Raw genomic sequence first — 19540 nt, 5'->3', positions numbered from 1 at the left:
CCCTGCATCACTCTAAGCCCCAAGGAAGGTACAGTGGGTACACTGTTATGGGTTGAATTGTGTTCCCCCAAAATACATATGTTGCCATCCTAACTCTGGATACTTCAGAATGTGACTTTATTTGGAAGGAAAGTTGCTGCAGATGTAATTAGTTGAGTTCACACTGGAGTAGAGTGGGCCCTTATTTAACATGACTATGTTGTTCTTCCAAAGAGAAGAGATACATGGGGAAGAGAATGACATGTGACCAGGGAGGCAGAGGCTGGAGTGAGGCACCTGCAAGCCAAAGAATGGCTATAATTGCAGACAAACACAGGGAGCTAGGAGAAGCAAGGAAGGAGTCTCTGACAAGTTTCAGAGGGAGTATTGTCCTGCTGACACCTTGATTTCAGATTTCTAGCATCCAGAATTAGGAGACAATAAACCTCTGTTGTTCTAAGCTTCCAGTGTATGGGACTTTGTTAGGAGAACTCTAGGCAACCTTGACACTCGTCTTTTAGGCTCTTCATCTATGCTCTCAGTGTCACTATGATTAAAAAAATAAAATTGTTGTATAAAAAGGTAAATTCTAGATTTCAGAGAACATGGCTCATGAGACTGACTCATTTCTGGAGTGTTTTGAAGCGTTTCATTTATTTTTTTCTGAACCTTAAGTTTAGAGGCTATGTGTATGCAGACCAGTTTCTTCTTAGAAGTTTTTATTCAATTTATCACAGTCAACCTACATGTTAGATTTACACTGAGCCTAAGTCACAGTGTAATGAATTTTGGACAAATGGGCTGCCTTCCTGGTGAACAGCAAGGTAAGGGATGTTGATGATGGCAGCTGTGATGGCCCCTCGCACCATCAGCAATTAATTTGAGTTATGTTAAATTGTCAGTGGTATTGGGGAGGCACAATATTTTATGCTATTATCATCATTGGTAACTAATCCAGGATTCGTTTATCAGGTTAGTCAATCATTAGCAGGACCCAGACACAAGCTGGCCACAAATAGATTCACCCAGTATTTATTGAATATCTGCCATATATATCAGACACTGATCCAAAGACTTTGATTGGATGATTTCATTGACTCTGCACCACAATTCCAACACATAGTTATGTCTGTCAAAAAAATGACAAAAGTGAGACCGGGAAAAGTGAAATGAACTGCTAAGGGTCAGTCACTAAGATCAGAGATGAGGATGGAAGAGGGAACAGGTCCCATGAAGTGCCACACTTGGAGGGTTTGGGAAAATTAAGGACCACTGAGAATACTAGGGAGCGTGAATTTGTACTCAAAAACTGTGGGGACTAGAGATAACAAGTGTTGGCGAGGATATGAAAAAAAAAAGGAACTGTTGGTGGGAATGGATATTGATGCAGCCGTTATGGAAAACAGTATGGAGTTTTCTCAAAAAAGATAAAAATAGCGCTACTTTATTGCCCGGTCATTGCAGTACTGGGTATTTACCCAAAGAAAACAAGAGCACTAACTGAAAAGATACATGCACCTCTACGTTTATTGAAGCATTATTTTTCAACAGCCAGATTATAGAAGCAGCCCAAGTGTCCATCCAATAGATGAGTGATACACACACATTGGAATATTATTCACCCATAAAAAAGAATGGGATTTTACCCTTTGTGACAACATGGATGGACCTAGAGGATGTTACGCTAAGTAAAATAAGTCAGACAGAGAGAGACAAATATCATATGATTTCACTTACATGTGGAATCTAACAAACAAAGCAAATGAACAAACTAACAAACCAGAAACAGACCCATAAATATAGAGAACAAACTGATGGCGGCCAGAGGGGAGGGGATGGAGGTTGGGCAAAATGGGTGAAGGGGAGAGGAGTTACAAGCTTCCAGTTATGGAATGAATAAGTCACAGGGATGTAAGGCTTCACACAGAGAATACAGTCAATGGTATTGTAATAGGGTTGCTTGGTGACAGATGGGAGCTCCTCTTGTGGTGAGTACAGGGTAAGTATAGACTTGTGGAATCACTGTGTTGCACATCTGAAACTAATGTAACACTGTGTGTCAACTAGACTTCAATTAAAAGAAAAAGAAAGCTGTTGCCATGAAGGAAGAGATAAAGAGTAGATCTCCCCATGCTGTGGTTGTCAGAGTTCTTAACTTGGACTCAGAGATCTGTTGCTCAGTGTTACCATCTACTGGTTTGTGTCCATGGACTAGACACTGACTCTCCCAGAGCCCCAATGTCCTGGGGCGACATCATTGGAATAACTACACCTTCCTCCTTGAGCTATTCTGACTTGCTCAAGATGATGCAGGTACACAGCTATAGTTGACATTAGGTCATCCGGAAAATTTAGCTCCGTGTGCCCAATTAATCAAATCTTGGGCTGGCCCAGAGCTGATGTTGCATCTTTCTGGCAAACTCCACCATGCCATGTGCTATCACAAATGTAATTTTTCAAAAATAGCCACCTTCTTTTATTTTTTTAAATGATAGTTTCAAAAGAATCGCAGTGATTTATTCATTCATTCATCAGATATTGTTTAGATCCTACACATACGGAGCATGGTCAGACTAGACTTGAATTGCGAGACACTGCTTGCCCTTGAGAAACACTCATCTCTATCCCCTTATTGAAACATTATAAGAGTTTATATTTTTCATTTGTCTTTTCTGATATATAGCTCTGTATACATAATCATAGGGAATATATAATTTTGTGTTTCAACTGCTTCATTGTCGTTACTTTCTGCATGTTTTTCCTTCATCTGTGTAGTAAAAATCATGTTTTAGCCTCAGGGCCTTTGCCTATCATTTCGCTCATCATGTATTTCTAGGGCTTTCTCCTTAACTTTCCTCAAGTCTCTACTCATATGCCACTTCATCAGAGAGGCTTTCCTGATCTCTTATCTAAAATAACCTCTACCCTCATACTACTGCTTGTCTTTGTCTTCCCTTCAGGTAAATTGACTCTTAGATGGTTCATTACATAACATTATCTCGTAGGTTTGCTTTCTTATTTGTGTATCATCTGTTTTCTCTGTGTTCACCCACTTGCCCTGGTTGCTAGAATATAATCAACATGAGGATCAAGACTTTATTTTGTTCTCTGATGCATCCCTAAGACCTGGAACTGTGCCTGCCCAATTGGATGTACTCAACAAAGGTTCTGTATTTAACATTTCTGGTGACTATGTAATACATTACATAATTTTTCTTGTGTTTCCAGCGCCACAAGACATTTGCTGATGAACCTCGCCCAGCTTTGTTCACTCTACACTTCCCTCGTCATACAGCCAAATGCTATTCTTACATATTTTGGTAAGGATTGCCCTGTCTTCCCTCTCCTTCCTCATAGGTCCCCTCCCTCTGTGCCCTCTATCCCTGAGAGCAGGAGCATCCATTCCATGGCATCTCCTTGAGGATAGACATTGTTTCTCTCCACCTAAATCTCCATTTCCAAGCTACCTACACAAAGTATCTAGTTTTGCCAACTAGCTTGTGCTTGCGATGCTCCCAGAATCCTCGCTAATGGCTATAAATGTGCAAAGGAAGGAAAAGTGAAAAGTTCAACGTGCAATGAATCAAAATTGACCTGGTCTCCACTGGTGTCCTTTCCCGACCCCCCACTGGAGACCTACCCACCTTGCTCTCATCATTATCCCTCATTAGAAATGACTCAGGAAGCACAAGGTAAGCAGTTCTAGGATGCCAATCAGATCTGTGGGGCTGTTTTAATAACAAGCCCCATTTCTCTCCCCCACAACCCCTCGACTGGCTGTGTAGCAGGACCTTTCTGGGGAAATGTTTAGAGGTTAGCAAGAAAGTAATTAGGGCCAGGATTGCACATCAGCAATATTCCTCTCTTTTCTGATGGCAAGCACTGTGGACTCTGAAATGCATACCTTGGTACTAAATTAAGTCAGAATTTTTAGATTTTTTAGAGTTTGTTTTTATTTATTTTTGTTTGTTTGCTTACATAATTCGAGCTTCTCCTACTACCGTATGGGAGTGACAGGCAGCAGTCATGTTTATTGGTTCCATACTTCTCCCTTAGGAATTTTCTGTGTATAAGGAAGCAAAAATGTACACTATTCTTTCCCTTTGTAAACGGTAGCATATACACCATTCTACACCATCCCCTCTTTGCTCTACAATTCATCTTGAGGCTCTTTTTTTCCCTCCGCATATACACATAGAGGCAACCCCACTTTAAAACCACTACCTAGAATTCAACTCAATGCATGCATTTTATTTATTTATTTATTTATTTATTTATTTATAAATTTATTTTTATTGGTGTTCAATTAGCCAACATACAAAATAACACCCAGTGCTCATCCTGTCAAGTGCCCCCCTCAGTGCCCGTCACCCATTCACCCCCACCCCTCGCCCTCCTCCCCTTTCACCACCCCTAGTTCGTTTCCCAGAGTTAGGAGTCTTCATGTTCTGTGTCCCTTTCTGATATTTCCTACCCATTTCTTCTCCTTTCCCTTCTATTCCCTTTCACTATTATTTTACCCATTTTATTTTACAAAGCCCCTGTCAAGGGATATTTAATTCGCTCTCTCCACCCCCCCGCTTTTTTTTTTTTTGCAATTACAAACAATATAATAAATCATTTCCCATATGTGCAGGTATATCACCAGGAAAAATTCATGGAGGTGGAATTTCTAGGTCAAAGGATGTGGGCTCTTTACAATTTGATAGATCATCACAGATGCCCCTCTGTAAACAATCTGACAACACACACTCCCATACGATTCTAGCAACAACACGAGAGGGACTCTTTCAGATCCTCACCAACCTTTTCATCTTTGACAACCTAATTGGCAAACATAGTAATTCATGATTTCCACTTGCATTTCTCACATATTTAAACACTATTTATAATTCTGCAGATTGTCAGTTGATGACTTTAGTCTATTACTGTTCTAGGTTATTGGTCATATGACTTTTAACAAGGAACTGTCCCTATATTAAAGACATTAGCCTTTGGGAATATAAGACTCTTTTCCTCAGCTTTATTCTCCTTTATGTTTCATTTATATTTCATTTACCATGCCAAAAGATGTAGTTAAATGTATCACTTCTTCATTCTGAGATTATTTTAAATTCTTAGTTATTTCAGCTTCTTCCCTTGTATTTTATTTTTTAAGGATTTATTTATTTATTTTAGGAGGGGGAGGAACAAGGGGCGAGGGTGACAAACAGACTCCCCACTAAACCGAAATCAAGAGTCAGATGCTTAACCGACTGAGCCACCCGGGCGCCCCATCTTCCCTTGTATTTTAAATGGGATGTTTCCTTCTATTACATTTTCTTTGAACTTTTTTAAATTATGAAACCATATTTTAAAAGTCATAAATAATATTGACCATGTGTCCACCACTTAGTTTAATAAATGAAACATTGCTAAACAAGTTGCAGCCCTATACATGTCTCCTTACCACATTCTTCTCATTCCCCTCCAGAAGTAACCATTAACTGCATTTGGTGTGCATCATTCCTATGCATTCTTGACTTTTCTACATAGGTATGTATTCTTAAACAACACATGGAATTGTTTTGTATGTTTTTAAACTTTACATAAATGTATTCTTCTGCAGCTTGCTTTTGTCGCTCAATATATTTGTGAGAATTCATCCATATTGATATGTATAATTCTAGTTCATTCATTATGTTGAGTGAGTGGTTCACAATTTATTTACCCATCCTTCTGGAAGTGTACATTTAGGGTGTCCTTTTTCTTTTTTTTTTTTTTTTTCTTTTTTTCCTACTTGAAACAGTGAGCTAAGGGACATTCTTACTCAGATCTCTTTGTACACAAGGGAATTTCTCTGGGAGTGGAAATAAAGGGTTTTTAGATAATTTACCATCAAACTTACCCGATAGTGTCAAGTGGTTTTGAAGGTGATATACTTCCACTAGCTATGTGTAAGAGTTTCCGATGTCCCATATCCTAGCTTTCACTTGATATTGTGGAACTTCAACATTTTTCCAATCTGAAAGCGTATAAAAGAGTATCACATTTAATTTGAATTTCCCTAATTATTAGAAAATTTAAGCATTTAAGCATATGCTTATTAACTATCAAGATTTTCTTTTATTAATGAATTGAGGACGCTTTGGGTGGCTCACTGGTTAAGCGCCTGCCTTCAGCTCAGAGCGTGATCCTGGAGTCCTGGGATCAAGTCCCACATCAGGCTTCCTGTATGGCGCCTGCTTCTCCCTCTGCTTATGTCTCTGCTTCTCTCTGTGTGTGTCTCTCATGAATAAACAAATAAAATATTTTTAAAAAATGAATTGATTGCTCATATTTTTGATATATCTTCCAATTCCTTTTTCTTTTAAAACGCATTATATTTTTTAAGTATTTTGTTAGGAAAGTTGTGTTGATTTATGTATATGAATTATGAATCACACACCATGGTGGTATTATATTCTTCAATATTTTTTCTTCCAGGAGGTGGAGCTTTGTTTCCCTACCCTTGAGTGTCTAGACTTGGTGTCTCATCTTTAATGTAGAGGTGGTGGTGTGCCACTTTATAAACTAGGTCATAAAGACACTGCGGTTTCCTGCTTGCTGTACTTCATCTAGCAACCAGCTGCTGTGATGGCATTCAGGCAACTTCATAGAGAGGCCCATGTAGCCAACAGTGAGAAACTGAGGCCTTTTGCCAACAGCTATGTGAATCTTCTTAGATGTGACTCCTCCAGCTTCTGTCAAGCCTTCAGATGCTTGTGGCCCTTTGACTCTTCAATTAATTACAATCTTTACTTCTATCTTATCCATAGCCTTATTGATCTCTCCCCAAAGAGAAAAAATTGGAGACCAGCAAAGCATTAATGTCCCTCTCCAAAATAGCAAAAATTCCAGCAATGATAGTAATCATGGCTAGCATTCACTGAGCACTTAGTATGTGTGGTTTCTACATACTTTACATAAGTTGCCTCAGTTAATCGTCACTGCAATCTTATCAGGCTTTATAATGGATTCTGGATCATAATCAGTATGGAAGCAAAATGTATTGGTGTTTTTCCCAGAGTGCATTCCAAGAATCAGACTAACACTAACAATTTGTCAGTCATAGGGCCCAGCAGATGTTTTAAATAACGCTTTCACAAGTTTGTTCTTGAATTTCTTTAAATTCCCTTCGATGAATATAATCATATTGATTCATGTTCAGTAAATCTTGTAGACTTAACCTTATTTCATCTACTAACTTTGAACCACTTAAAAGACAGTAAATTAGAATAAATTAGGCTAGATGCTATAACAAACAGCCTTCTAAGCTTTCCCAGTGGATTTTAAAAAATAAAATAAAAGCTTATCTTTGCTCACGTTGATTCAAATGTCCAAGTGCTCTTTTGAGGTCCTTTCTGTTATGGCTCCGGCCTGAGTCATTTCCAGTTAGTATCTCCACTCAATAGAGAAAAAAGAGGATGTGCAGGAATTTTTATGGAGCAGGTCTAGAAAGGGTAGGCCCATCTTTCACTGGCCAGAATTCAGTCTCACAGTCCCAGATACCTTTAAGGAGATTGAGAAATGTAGCTTCTAGCTCTGTGCCCAGAGAGAAAAGAAAATGTGTTTTGTGTGTTCTAGGCTCATCTAGACAGTTTGAGATCTCGCCAATTTCTTATTCGGAATAGATAAGAGTCCCTTCTGATTTTATTGTCTCCTGTCCATTCAAGATCTTTCATAGCATGATCACCAAGAAGCTCACTGGTTTTTTAAATTGAATTCTTCCAGGAAGCACGGGTGGCTCAGTGGTTTAGTGCTGCCTTCAGCCCAGGGTGTGATCCTGGAGACCCGGGATCGAGTCCCACCTCAGGCTCCCTGCATGGAGCCTGCTTCTCCCTCTGCCTGTGTCTCTGCCTCTCTCTCTCTCTCTGTGTGTGTCTCTCATGAATAAATAAATAAAATCTTTAAAAAATAATAAATTGAATTCTTCCTTTCAATGCATGTGATGGTTTTAAAGATATGTCTATACCTTCTTTGGTAAACCTTCTTCTTTCTATACTTTCCCTCAAGATGTAGAGCTTAATTCCCCTCCCCGCTGAGTGTAGACTAAACTTAATGACTCACTTCTGGTGAGTAGAATAGGGTAGAAAACATGAAATGTCACTTCCAATATTAGTTTATAAAAAGACTATGGTTCCTGTCTCAAAAGCATTTCCCATCTTCACCCCCAACCCCTTTGGATTCACTCGCTCTGAAACGAGATAGTTGCCATGTCCTGAGCAGCCCTAAGGAGATGGAAGGGAGTTGCTAAGGTCTCAGGACACTCAGGCAGCCTACAGAAAACTGTGAGCCCTGGCAGCATGTTTGTGATCTTAGAAGTAGACCCTTCCCCAGTCTAGCTTAGAGCTAACTGCAGCCCAGCCAACACCTTGACTTCAACTCATGAGGGACTTCAAAGCAGTTGTACCCAGCTAACCTACTCCTGGATTTCTGAACCACATAAGCTGTGAAATACTGTTTATTGTTGTTTTGAGCCTCAGAGTTTGGCATCATTTGTTACACAGCAATAGATTTCTGATATAGTTCACTTAAAAAACTTGTTCTATTTTAGCTCCTTCTCTGCCATCATGTGGGTCTCTCTGGGCATTCTTCCAGAGACAGTATAATGGTTTTTAAGCTTTAACATCATTTCTCTGCGAATCTCTCAGAGCTGATGCTCACTATTGGCTGTTGGCTCCAGGATTATGTAATCTGTCCCTGGAACCATGTGTTAGTGCAGCTGCCAGCTATATGTGGAGAATGTTTTACTCCTTTCTGTGAGTAAGGCCTGCTTTCCCTCTTAGAGAGGTGTGCCACATGGGAATAGAGTGGTGATGATTTTTCCCTTCGAGTAGATAATGCTCTGGGATTAGAGAACACTATTCTCTTCTTCTTGGTTATACTTGAGTCTCTCATGACTCCATAGATCCCAGTTCATTCATCCTTTTAGATTAAGGAGAATCATAAAGATGACAAAAACCATTCTGATTCTGGTCTTTGGATAATGGAGGGAATTGCCATGTTCTCTATCACATTCTATTAACAAGTGTTTTGTATCAACACACACATTTCAGCTTCATATTAGTCATGCAAGGTCCATATTTATTGCACCTGTGAGGTGGGGTAGGCATAATTTTACCACAAGCCCATGACTCCAAATTTCAGGCACTACCATGAAATGTAGAGATTGATGGGCATACATCTCCCTTTTCTTCTAGAGATAGAAACTGTTATATGCTGTATACCAAAAAAGAGTCATTTCAGTCAAGATTCAAATAGTCACATCTATAGGTCAGAGCATAAACTTCTCTAAACCCATTGCTGGAAGCCGGGGGGGGCGGCGGGCGGGGGCTGAACAATTTGAACTTTGTATTTTTTTTTAACTCCTGGTAATTACCTTCTAAATTTTTACTTAAGAGTCTCTTAGAACTTTTGCCTTGAAAGAGATCTCAAAGTTTATGAGATATATCCTCTTTAGTTTTTAGATACATTTATTTCTTAGCCTAATTTCTGTAATTAAAAAGTCATGTCTTTCCTCTTCAGATCAAATGGATGTGAGCTGTTCTCCTGAAAGGTGAGCTGAGGGCCAGACATGGACTGTAAGGAGAGCCAAATGCAGCTGCTTGTAGAAGTGCATGCTATATTTCATCAAAAGCCCTCCTGCTTTCAAAATGACAGAGTCTAAATACTTCTCTTGTTTCTAGAGTACCATAGTTTGTGCTCACTGCACATCCTCAATTTCCACTGACATTTGGAGGGCATGTGACTACCTGGTCAGCAGGAGAGTATTCCAACAGGAGGTGTGCCGAGAGCCATATGAAGTCATCTTAGTACACCTCATTTACTCTTGAAGCTGAGCTTGGGTACATACCATGTGCTTGGAGACAGAGCCTTGATGCAGTCTGACTCTAAACTTGCTCATCAGCTCTAAATACTCGTTTGCATGGAGAATACATTTAGAATGATTTTAAGCTGAGAATAAAAAGAACCAATACATATTTAATAAAGTTCGATAGCACTAAATATATTATTAGTATTGATCTTCAAAGAAAACACCTATTGACTCAGAGTTCCAATCCCTTGAATTGTATTATCTGCCAACTCCAGCAAGTTTTCTTGCCCTACATCAAGACCAGTTCCAAAATATTCAGCTTAAATTCTTAAATGAGCATCCCAGTGAAGTCAGAGTACAGTAGAAGAGGCTGAAGGAGGGACAGGGATAAAGACAGTCTTCCTGAGTGGAGCCACCACACCTGGGAAGCGACAGATTTTAGCCTCTGTACTAGACCATGGACCATACTTGCATGGTGTCTCCTGTGTCCAGGGCATTGTGTTGGAATTCCACAAGCAGCATTTGTAAGAACTGAAAGGAGAAGGTGTGGTGTGAAAGCCCTGGAGGACCACAGGGAACTGGAACAATAATTTCTTCTCTTTCTTGGGTATGGTGGGGTGAACTGGAGACAATCCCTAAGGCATCAGAAACTCTGCCCTGCTCCTAAGCTAGCTGGGCCCATGCACAAACCCACTAGTCAGAGGGGTGAGTTGTGAATATATATCCCCTGAGGTCTTCAGAAATTGTCTTTATCACTTTAGTATTTTTTTAAGTGGGCTCCACACTAACCTTGAACTCACTACCCCAAGATCAAGACCTGAGCCAAGATCAAGAGTTGGATGCTTAGCTGACCTGAGCCACCCAGGTGCCCCATAATTTTAGTATTATTATAACAATATTCCCAATTCACTTCACTTGTTTCTAACTTCCTCTGATTTTGATGCATTTCGGCTCAACTCAGAATGCCTTCTCTGACAGAAGTTGGCTTTTGTGGACACCATAGAGATAAATCACTCAGACCTACCTTCAAGAGAACTGCCGTGAAGAGCACATCTGCTGACCTCCAGCAGCTGCACCTTTGGGTCCTCCATAGCATTGGTGTCAAGGTCACAGTCCCTAACTAGAACTGGGCTATTCCTGCCCAGGGTAGTTCTTTCCTAACAAACTTGTGCTCAGGGCTCCCCATCAACTTGGCTGACATCTTCTCCCTAACCCTGTCTGTTCTTTTTCCTTTAAAAGCACCAGACAAACATAGCACTCTGAAGACTGCCCCCATTTCCTTGTGCTCCCCAACTCTTACTCTATATGGATGTTTACTCCAATAAATCTCTTACACATTTACTTTTGTCTTCGTGTCTGCCTCTTGGAGAACCTGCATTGTACAAGGCCTTTTTCTGACCCCTGTGCTCAGAGTCCTTGCTTTCTCAGACATTTGAGCCTCACCTCTCTCCAACCCACCTCAGTTTAACCATCCCTGTGGCTAGCTTTTTGCAAGGTTTTCACTTCAGGTCCAGGCCTTTGAAACTCCACATTGACTGGCAGGCTAATAAACCCCCAGAAGGTACAAAAAACAAATACTTGAGAAGTCAGGCATAACAGAAATACTAGTAGCCTTCACTAATGCTAGTACCATCAGTGTGGTAGCATGGACCCACAGTCATTTGCCAATACCCTCATGGACGGTTGTGTTTCAGAATACAGAATATTTTGAACTTTAGAAAGATACTATGATATATAAACTGAATATTATAAGACACCCGGGGATTCTGTGGCTGCAAAGCAATAATATTTCTGTAGCAAAATACATGAATATTCACATTAAGTTGGGTAAATCAGAGTCAAAGACACTTTTTTAAAGATAAGAGCTGCAAAAGTAATTTCAGATCCATTTAGGTTGGGTTTTACAATGAAATAAGTTATTTAAAAATTTTTGATTTTCAGAGATTTTTATATTTCTAAATCGAAGTTCAATTGTGACTTTCTTGTGATACAATCCCATTTATTAAGCACCTACTTTATATCAAGCACTGTACTGAGCCTGAGTACAGCATGATTTTTTAAAATTTTACTTAAGTATCATGAACAGACATTTAAGCTCTATTATTTTATTTTATTTTAAAGATTTATTTCTTTTTAGGGAGAGTGCACACAAGCAGGAGGGACAGAGGAAGAAAGAGAGAGAATCTCAAGCAGACTCCACACTGAGTGTGGAGCCTGACACAGAACTCGATCTCATGACCCTGGATCACAGCCTGAGCTGAAACCAAGAATCAGACACTTAACTGACTGAGCCACTCACATGCCCCTTCATTCCATTTTATAGGTGAGAAAATGGAGTCTCAATTGACTTGTCCAAGGCCAAACAAATAGCAAGAACCAAAGCTAAAATTTGGACCCCAAGGTTCAAATTTTGCTGTCTGCAAAATTTTTCATTTGAAACACTGCGCCACACTGCCTGTCCATGTAATTGTCATCAAGTCCTGACCACACAGCCTGAAGTGATGTAACAAGCCTTGCCTAAAAGTCAGGAGGCCTAGAGCTAGCACCAGCTCCATTCTCTGTAGCTTTTCCTCTTTGAGGCTCTCTTTCTTTTTTTAAATACGTATTTATTTATTCATGAGAGACACAGAGAGGCAGAGACATAGGCAGAGGGAGAAGTAGGCTTCCTGTGGGAAGCCTTGTGTGGGACTCAATCCCAGGATCCTGGGATCATGACCTGACCTGAAGGCAGATGCTCAACCACTGAGCCACCCAGGCATCCCTGAGCCTCTATTTCTTTATGTAAAATTGAGGTCAGCAATACCAAATTCATGGGATGGTTCTAATAAGGATCAGTGTATAAATTAGGTGTGGAAACATTTTGTGATCACATGGTGAAGTGCTAAATAAGACGATACCATGACTGTGGTGATGATGATTTAAGTCATTATTATTGCTTATGCTTCAGAAAACTCTTAAGGCTATAAATAATTATTCCCTTGGCAAAGAGGTGGGCCAATACTTCATCTTCCTTGCGCAGCTTTGCACTTGAGCACCAAGAAAAAGTTGGGACATGGAGATGATGTAGGAAATAGGGCCAATTTGCAATAGCTGCACCACACCATTTGAATTTAGGAAGGAAGAGCTGTCTGTTCTGCATGGTAATTGCTTCTCTAAAGATTCCATTTCCATGTTCAAGTAAATAATTACACACATACACACAGCAGGGAAGGCAGACTTTGGAGCCTTCCAATTTGAGTGGCTATGATCCCTGCAAGTGAAGTCATTGCCTCTGGTACAAAATTGTTGACAGTTCTTTATCACTGTGGCTTTTCTTCAGAATGTCTGATTTCTGATTAACATTGCCACATTGCCCATTTCATTAGTCTCTTTGTCTGGGCCTTAGGAAAGTGGAGTCTGTTGAATAAGTCAGGGAGATAGGAAGCGGTTCCATGGTGGGGTACAGTGGGTCGCACAGAATACAAGACAGAGTCATTGCTAGAGAGTGTAGAAAGCCCTTGCTGAGCTTTGTGTAGAAAGAGAGGCTATGTATTTCCATAAATTCAGAGTGTGAGGCTGCAGTCAACATATTTAATTTCAGGTCAAACTGGAAAGATACACAGCAGGCAGAGAATATTGATGAAGAAGTTAATAGATTGAAGCCAGTGCTGAGAGGAACCAACTCATATACAAAGATAGAGGTAGAGTCTTAATCTACAGGCAGTGGGTGAACAGGTGTCCTGGGTGGGGACTTAACATACAAAAAAAGAAGAAGAAGACGGAATACAGGTGTCTTGATGGGAAACAGTAGCCTTGAGCCTTGAATAGCAAGGAAGGTTCATGTAACCCTGTATACTGACTCACTGATTCTAAGCAAAGCATGGAAGCTAGTCAGTCCCACCTAGGTTCAAAATTCAGCTCTGTGACATGAAGAAGTTACCCAATTATCACAATTTCAGTGTATTCTTCTCAAAAATGGGGATGATAATTCCTATGCTGGAGGGTTATTGTGAAATATACAAAACAGTTGAAGATGTGCCCAGAACATGCCACATGCTTCATAAACATTGATGATGATAATGAATTGTTATCATAATTTTCAATTTTGAGGAAAGGGATGGCCTGCCTCTGGACCTAGTTGGCAAGTCCCCTGAGAGTAGGCTCTGAAGATAGGCACGTGGCCTCTGGAAATCTCTTGCATTGGCAGGGTTACACCAAATCCAGAACTGATTGATTATTTTGTTTTACATCTGAATATGATTCGTGTGGTTCAATTATTGGAAATAAGCAAAGCAAAAGCCTAAATGATGCATGAGGAATCCTCTTAAAACTACACGAGAAAAGGATGCTGTTGTCTTTTTACTACTTTCCTCTCCCCCTAAAGCCCTTAATCCAAAGGAATGACAAGAAGTAAAACACATCTGAATCTCATCTTTTATTTTTGCTGTGGGCCACATACAAGTGACTACATGTCAGCTCAACACCTCTCCCACTTCATCCTTCACCAGAGAATGCTCTGTTTGAGAGAATTACAAGAATCTTAGCTCTCAGGAAATGCTTTGAGGTGAGAAGGGTTATTCTCTCATCCCAGTAAAGTGCTTTGTTGGGCAAAGGAGCTAGAAAGAAGAGGAGACAGTTGGCAGCCTGGGTGTGTCCAGCAAGTATTTAGTGTGAGCTACAATGAGCTAGGCACCTTTGTATGAATGGTTCTGGTTACCAAGCATGACTGAAAAACACCTTGAACCTGCTTAATACTAGCTGATAGGGACTGTTTGCTCTTTCACTCACTTGCTGTATCATCTTGGAGGAGCTCCTTTACTTCCATTTGAGTTTTAGTCTCCTTATCTATAAAATGCAACATTGATAAATATTTCATTGATTTTATTTACTTATTGGGACGAAATGAAACATTATCAATAAAGCAACCAGCATGGTGCCTGGCACAAGGTATGTATTTAATATACAATAGCTGCCAAACGGCTGCTGGGGGTGGGGGCAGTAGGAGTGGTAATGGTAGAAGAAATAGTATCAGTGGTCAGAGTGGTTTAAACAGTGGAAACAAATTTGGAAATCAAGTAAATCTCAGCTCTTTCTTACAGAATGGTAGACTCATACATCTTAGGAAACTAGACTATTGTTTTACAGATGACATTTCCCCAACGATTTCCCTTTAGCATTTAGTAAAGCTCTATTTAAAAAGTGGAAATGCTTCCAGCTTTTGAGTTGGGAGGAGGAGAGGTAAGGAAAGGAGGCTGTGTTCTCACATGGGTCAGAGATGAAAGCCAGTAAATACTAGAACTGGGCAGGGTGGTGGTAGCAGGAGCCCAAGGAGAAGATAAAACTGTACCTCCTCAATTGGCAACTGGCCATTCCAAGCTGTTCAGTGACTCCCTAAGGACTTCAGGCTAAAATCAAACTCTTACTCACGGTAAGTATAAGCATCTCCACCATTTGGCCTTACTTACTTTTTTGGTTCCAAATGTTAGTATCTTCCACCTTCTGCTTCTTCAGGACACAGGCTATTTCAGACCTCAGTGTTTGTTCATGCAGCATCTTGGACCTATGCACGTGAGGAGCACCAACTCATCTTTTAAGATGTGTCTTGTGCCACATGTTTTTTGAAGATTTCTTGAACTTCTTTCTCCTCAGGGATACTGACCATACCTTGCTTGGTGTTCCAAATTTTGAGTATTTCTGTTATTATCTGAAACATTTAATGCAATTCTTGTCTTTTCCTACAAAATTCCCAAAGTCAGAGACTATGAGTCTTACTCATATTTGTATTCTTTTTTTTAAAGATTTAATTTATTTATTCATGATCTTTAAAGATTTTATTTATTTATTCATGAGAGACACACAGAGAGAGGCAAAGACATAGTCAGAGGAAGAAGCAGGCTCCCTCTGGGGAGCCTGATGCGAGACTTGATCCCAGGACCCCAGGATCACAACCTGAGCCAGAGGCAGATATTCAACCACTGAACCATCCTGGTGCCCCTCATATTTGTATTCTTGACAAAATAAGGTCATAGTGAATGCTTTTTGACTGAATGAGGAAAGAAAGGGAGGGATAGATGGATGGATGGATGAATAAAGGAATTAGTGAATGAATAGTGAGTGAAGATACAAATAAAAAGATGTTCCTAAAAATGCCCTATAAAGGGACTGGCACAGATTCATCAATATTGTTCCCCTCCCCCACTCCAGCTCTTCACTGCTCAGAACTTGGAAGTTTCTGAATTTTATCTCTGTGTGTGTGTCTTATTCCTCTTTATTGGGAAGTTAGAAAATGAGATGCAGGTGGGAAGAAATAGGTGATGACTGATGCTGAACTGCTATGAAGAAATCCATGTGGAAGTATTGAGAAGGCAAATAAGAATGTGGGGCAAGTGCTCAGATGAGAGGCCAAATAGAGAGTATAGATTTGGAAGTCATGTGAAGCAATAATAATTAAAGCCAGAAGAAAGGAGGGTGAGTGCAAAGGGAAGGAGGCAGAAGAGTAAGATAAAGGCCAGTTGGGGAGAATTCTGGAAAACATAGAGAGGAAAAGTGAGTCAATGAAAGAATAGAAGGAGCCCTTTACCTAGAAGCCAGAGATGAGATACTCAAGAAGAAGGCAATGAGTAATGATGCCCTATGCCAGGAGATGGCAGGTAGAACAAGGGCTGCTAGAAGCTACAAGATTTGGCAAGTTAACCTGAATGATTGTAGAGGAAGGTAAGTTACGTGGTGTCAACAAATAAGTACATGGGTGATGGAAGAGTGAAGAAGCAAATATAGACTCCTTTTTAAACAATCTTTTTTATGAAAGAAAGGAAGGGAAATAAGACTTTTCCATGGACCGGAAAGGGAGATTCCTGAGTCAAGAAAGAGTGAAGGGGATCATCACTGTTGGAGATATTAACAGAACAGGGCTCTGTAGGTTATGGATGGGAACCAGTGGCGCAAACGAGAGGGACAAGGACATGGTCTCTGCAGAGAAACAAGGAGAAGGAATAAAGGAATAAAGACACGGAGAAGCTCCCCCATGGATCATCAGTCCCATTGTCCCTCAAGTATTTTAAATTCACTAATTCCTAGTAGGGTTCAGATACAGTCTTTAGAAGTGGGGAGTTTCCTTGCACAGTCTCAAATTCCAGTCAATTCTCACGGAAGGGAAAGAGTTACAAAACTATTGAAACTATTGTTCAAAAATATCAAACCAGCATTTTTGTTCATCAATTCAGATTTAAAATTTAATTTCATGGTACAATGAACCCATACACAGTTATATCTATTAAGGTCACCAACTCCCAGTTCATCAGCTTACTCTGAGCATTGATGACTGTAAAACTCTTCAGGAGATAAGAATCACTGCTTCATCCTTCTCAGTGCTCCCAGTTTTAATGTGAGTCAAGATTTTCAGACTCTGAAATATCCAATGAAGTTTATCCCCCTTAGTTCTCCCCCACTGCTCCTCAGTTCATAGTTTTAAGAAAACAAGCAAAAAAAAAAAAAAAAAGTGAGATTCTCAAAGGTGTGAGTTAAAGAGAGGTAGGAAGGGAGTTTCTGACTGATTGTTTCATTGCTTCAAAAGAAGACAGATATATTTTGTTTCAATTATTTGTTTAGTTTTTCATTAAAAAAATTATCCATTTCTTCTCTCTGCTACTCAAAACACTAAGGCCCAGGATCCAACCAGTTTTGATTGTGCTTCTTACTATTGTAGTAGTGGATGCTTCATTCATCAATTTTTTGGTCCTCCACACAAAATTAATCTAGAATTTTCCTTTAAGGCAACATGGTAATTAGGCAATTTGGATTTAAATTGGGCTGAAAATATATTCACATCTGAGGTTAAATGAACATGGACACAAACACACAAATACACATACAATATTACTTCTCTCTATATATGTAGATATATACACACATAATATATATACATTTTTATGAATAGCCACATATATGCAATATATAGCATATTTGTGTATGCATGGATGGATATACATGTGAGACATATTTTATATATGTATATATATACATCTTCCCCAGAAACTGTGCCTCCAGTTTAATTGTTGAAAATTCAGCACTTTCAGACATTTAAACTGGGTTAGCAACAAGGCTTAGGGAAGGAGTGGGGGAACAACCTCAGAAAAGTTCTAAAGCATAATTATGTGGAACATTGCAGACCTAGAGGCAGTGAGAACTGACTCCCCACCCTATCCAGATTATGTGACACTGTCTGAATTCCCTGGATAATTGGCTTGCTCTTTTCCTCTCTTTCTCCCTTTCAAATCTCTAGGAGTATTCTCTCTCTCCCTCTCTCTCTCTCTTTCTCCCTCTCTCTCTCTCCTTTTTCTATATTAACTTGAAAAAATGCTAAATTCTAATTTGTTTTATTGTAGGTGAAACTTTGAACCTCACTTCCCCAATCTAGAATATATCTATGTTTTTCTCACTACAATGAAGACCTAGTAATGACTATTAAGTGTCATTTAGCCAAACAAGAATTTAACCATTTATTCAACCAGTGAATGGGGGTTGAGGCATCTTATTCTGGCAATGAGATGGTGACAAGGACAAGTAAGTCCTGTTTCCTGCCCTCAAATAGGACAAAATCTATTGGAGGAGATGATTCTGTGTATAAATAATTATAACACCATGAGATAAATGTTAATGGAAGTATGCGTATGGGCATGTGGGAGCACTAGAGATGAAGCACGTAATTGCATGGAGATCACAGGGGAAGAAACCTTTTAGCAGAATCTGGAAGGAAGAGTATGAAGGCACCTGGTGGTCTAGGGGGATAACGGCATCCCAGCTAGGAAGAACAGCATTTGCAAAGGAGAAAAAACAGGTCATGTTTGGGGGAATTACAAGTGGTTTGGTATTGAGTAAGAGAGATCCAAATAATAATTCACTGTAAAGGATAAAGGGCTAGTTATGCTATGCAAAATATGTTTTTATATTTTCCTAAATACTAAAAAAGCAAGATTCTCAAATTGCTCTTCTTATCAGTTAGAAATAAGATATAAAATATTGAAGTCGACCCGGTTGCAAGGAAAAGAATGAAGTGTCAGTGAAAAGAGTAGGTGCCTGGGGAAATGTTGGACACTTGGGTTTTGAATCTTTCATTTTCTTGAAAGAAATATGTCTCATTCCAACAGCTGGACATTGTGGTTTAATTTGGCAGACTGCAATGCAGTGATGATAAGATGCCACATTTGGAGGACTTTTCATTGTGGCCCAGGGGGAGGGTCAGTCTCAGCTGGGGACCTCACCACACCCCAAAAGGATGAACATATTTTCTTCTTTTGAGGTACAGACCACAGGAAAGGCAGCTTCCCAGTTTGGGAAGGAAAATATGATTTCAAGAGCTGAAACCATCAAGCGATTCTTTCAAACTGTATTTTGATGAGGTAAGTGTAAATGAATGAGAAACACATGGATTCTATTTTCCTGAAGATCCGTACAGATTTAAAATTAAGGAACAAGGAGCTTGCGGCAAAACATGCTTTAGACTTAATCCAAACATAAATGTTTGAGAAATCATTTGGAATTTTCATGAATCTGCATAGAAATTCAGTTATGCATCCTTCCATTATGTGCTCTGTGAATTTCAGTCAGCATCCAGGCCTTCTGTGAATACAGTGTCATTTGTAGGGGAATGGCCTAACCAGGCTTGGGAAAACCTAGTGATCATATCGGGTACACAGCGACCTCAGACCAGTCAATAAAAACGTCGGCTCCGATGACAAGCTCTCACAG

At 39.8% G+C, this 19540-nt stretch overlaps 1 protein-coding gene across 3 annotated transcripts in view; it reads left to right on the top strand.

The window, feature by feature from the left end:
• Nucleotides 1-11082, top strand: part of LOC106558787 — a 181464-nt gene extending 170382 nt beyond the window's left edge. Inside the window, exons 4-6 of one of the 3 annotated variants that reach the window (XM_038535863.1) lie at nucleotides 3208-3299; nucleotides 5453-5514; nucleotides 9526-11082. In XM_038535863.1, coding sequence (XP_038391791.1) covers nucleotides 3208-3299; nucleotide 5453 — 93 coding nt within the window. In that variant the 3' untranslated portion in view covers nucleotides 5454-5514; nucleotides 9526-11082. Of the gene's footprint in view, nucleotides 1-3207; nucleotides 3300-5452; nucleotides 5515-6444; nucleotides 7752-9525 lie in introns of those variants that run through there. The other 2 variants (XM_038535862.1, XM_038535869.1) reach the window with 2 other exon arrangements.
• The last annotated feature ends 8458 nt before the right edge of the window (nucleotides 11083-19540 follow it).

This window comes from Canis lupus, chromosome 5 (assembly GCF_011100685.1).
Source record: "Canis lupus familiaris isolate Mischka breed German Shepherd chromosome 5, alternate assembly UU_Cfam_GSD_1.0, whole genome shotgun sequence".
In the NCBI taxonomy this organism is placed as follows: Eukaryota; Metazoa; Chordata; class Mammalia; order Carnivora; family Canidae; genus Canis; species Canis lupus.
This window is presented reverse-complemented; position numbering and strand designations above follow the sequence as displayed.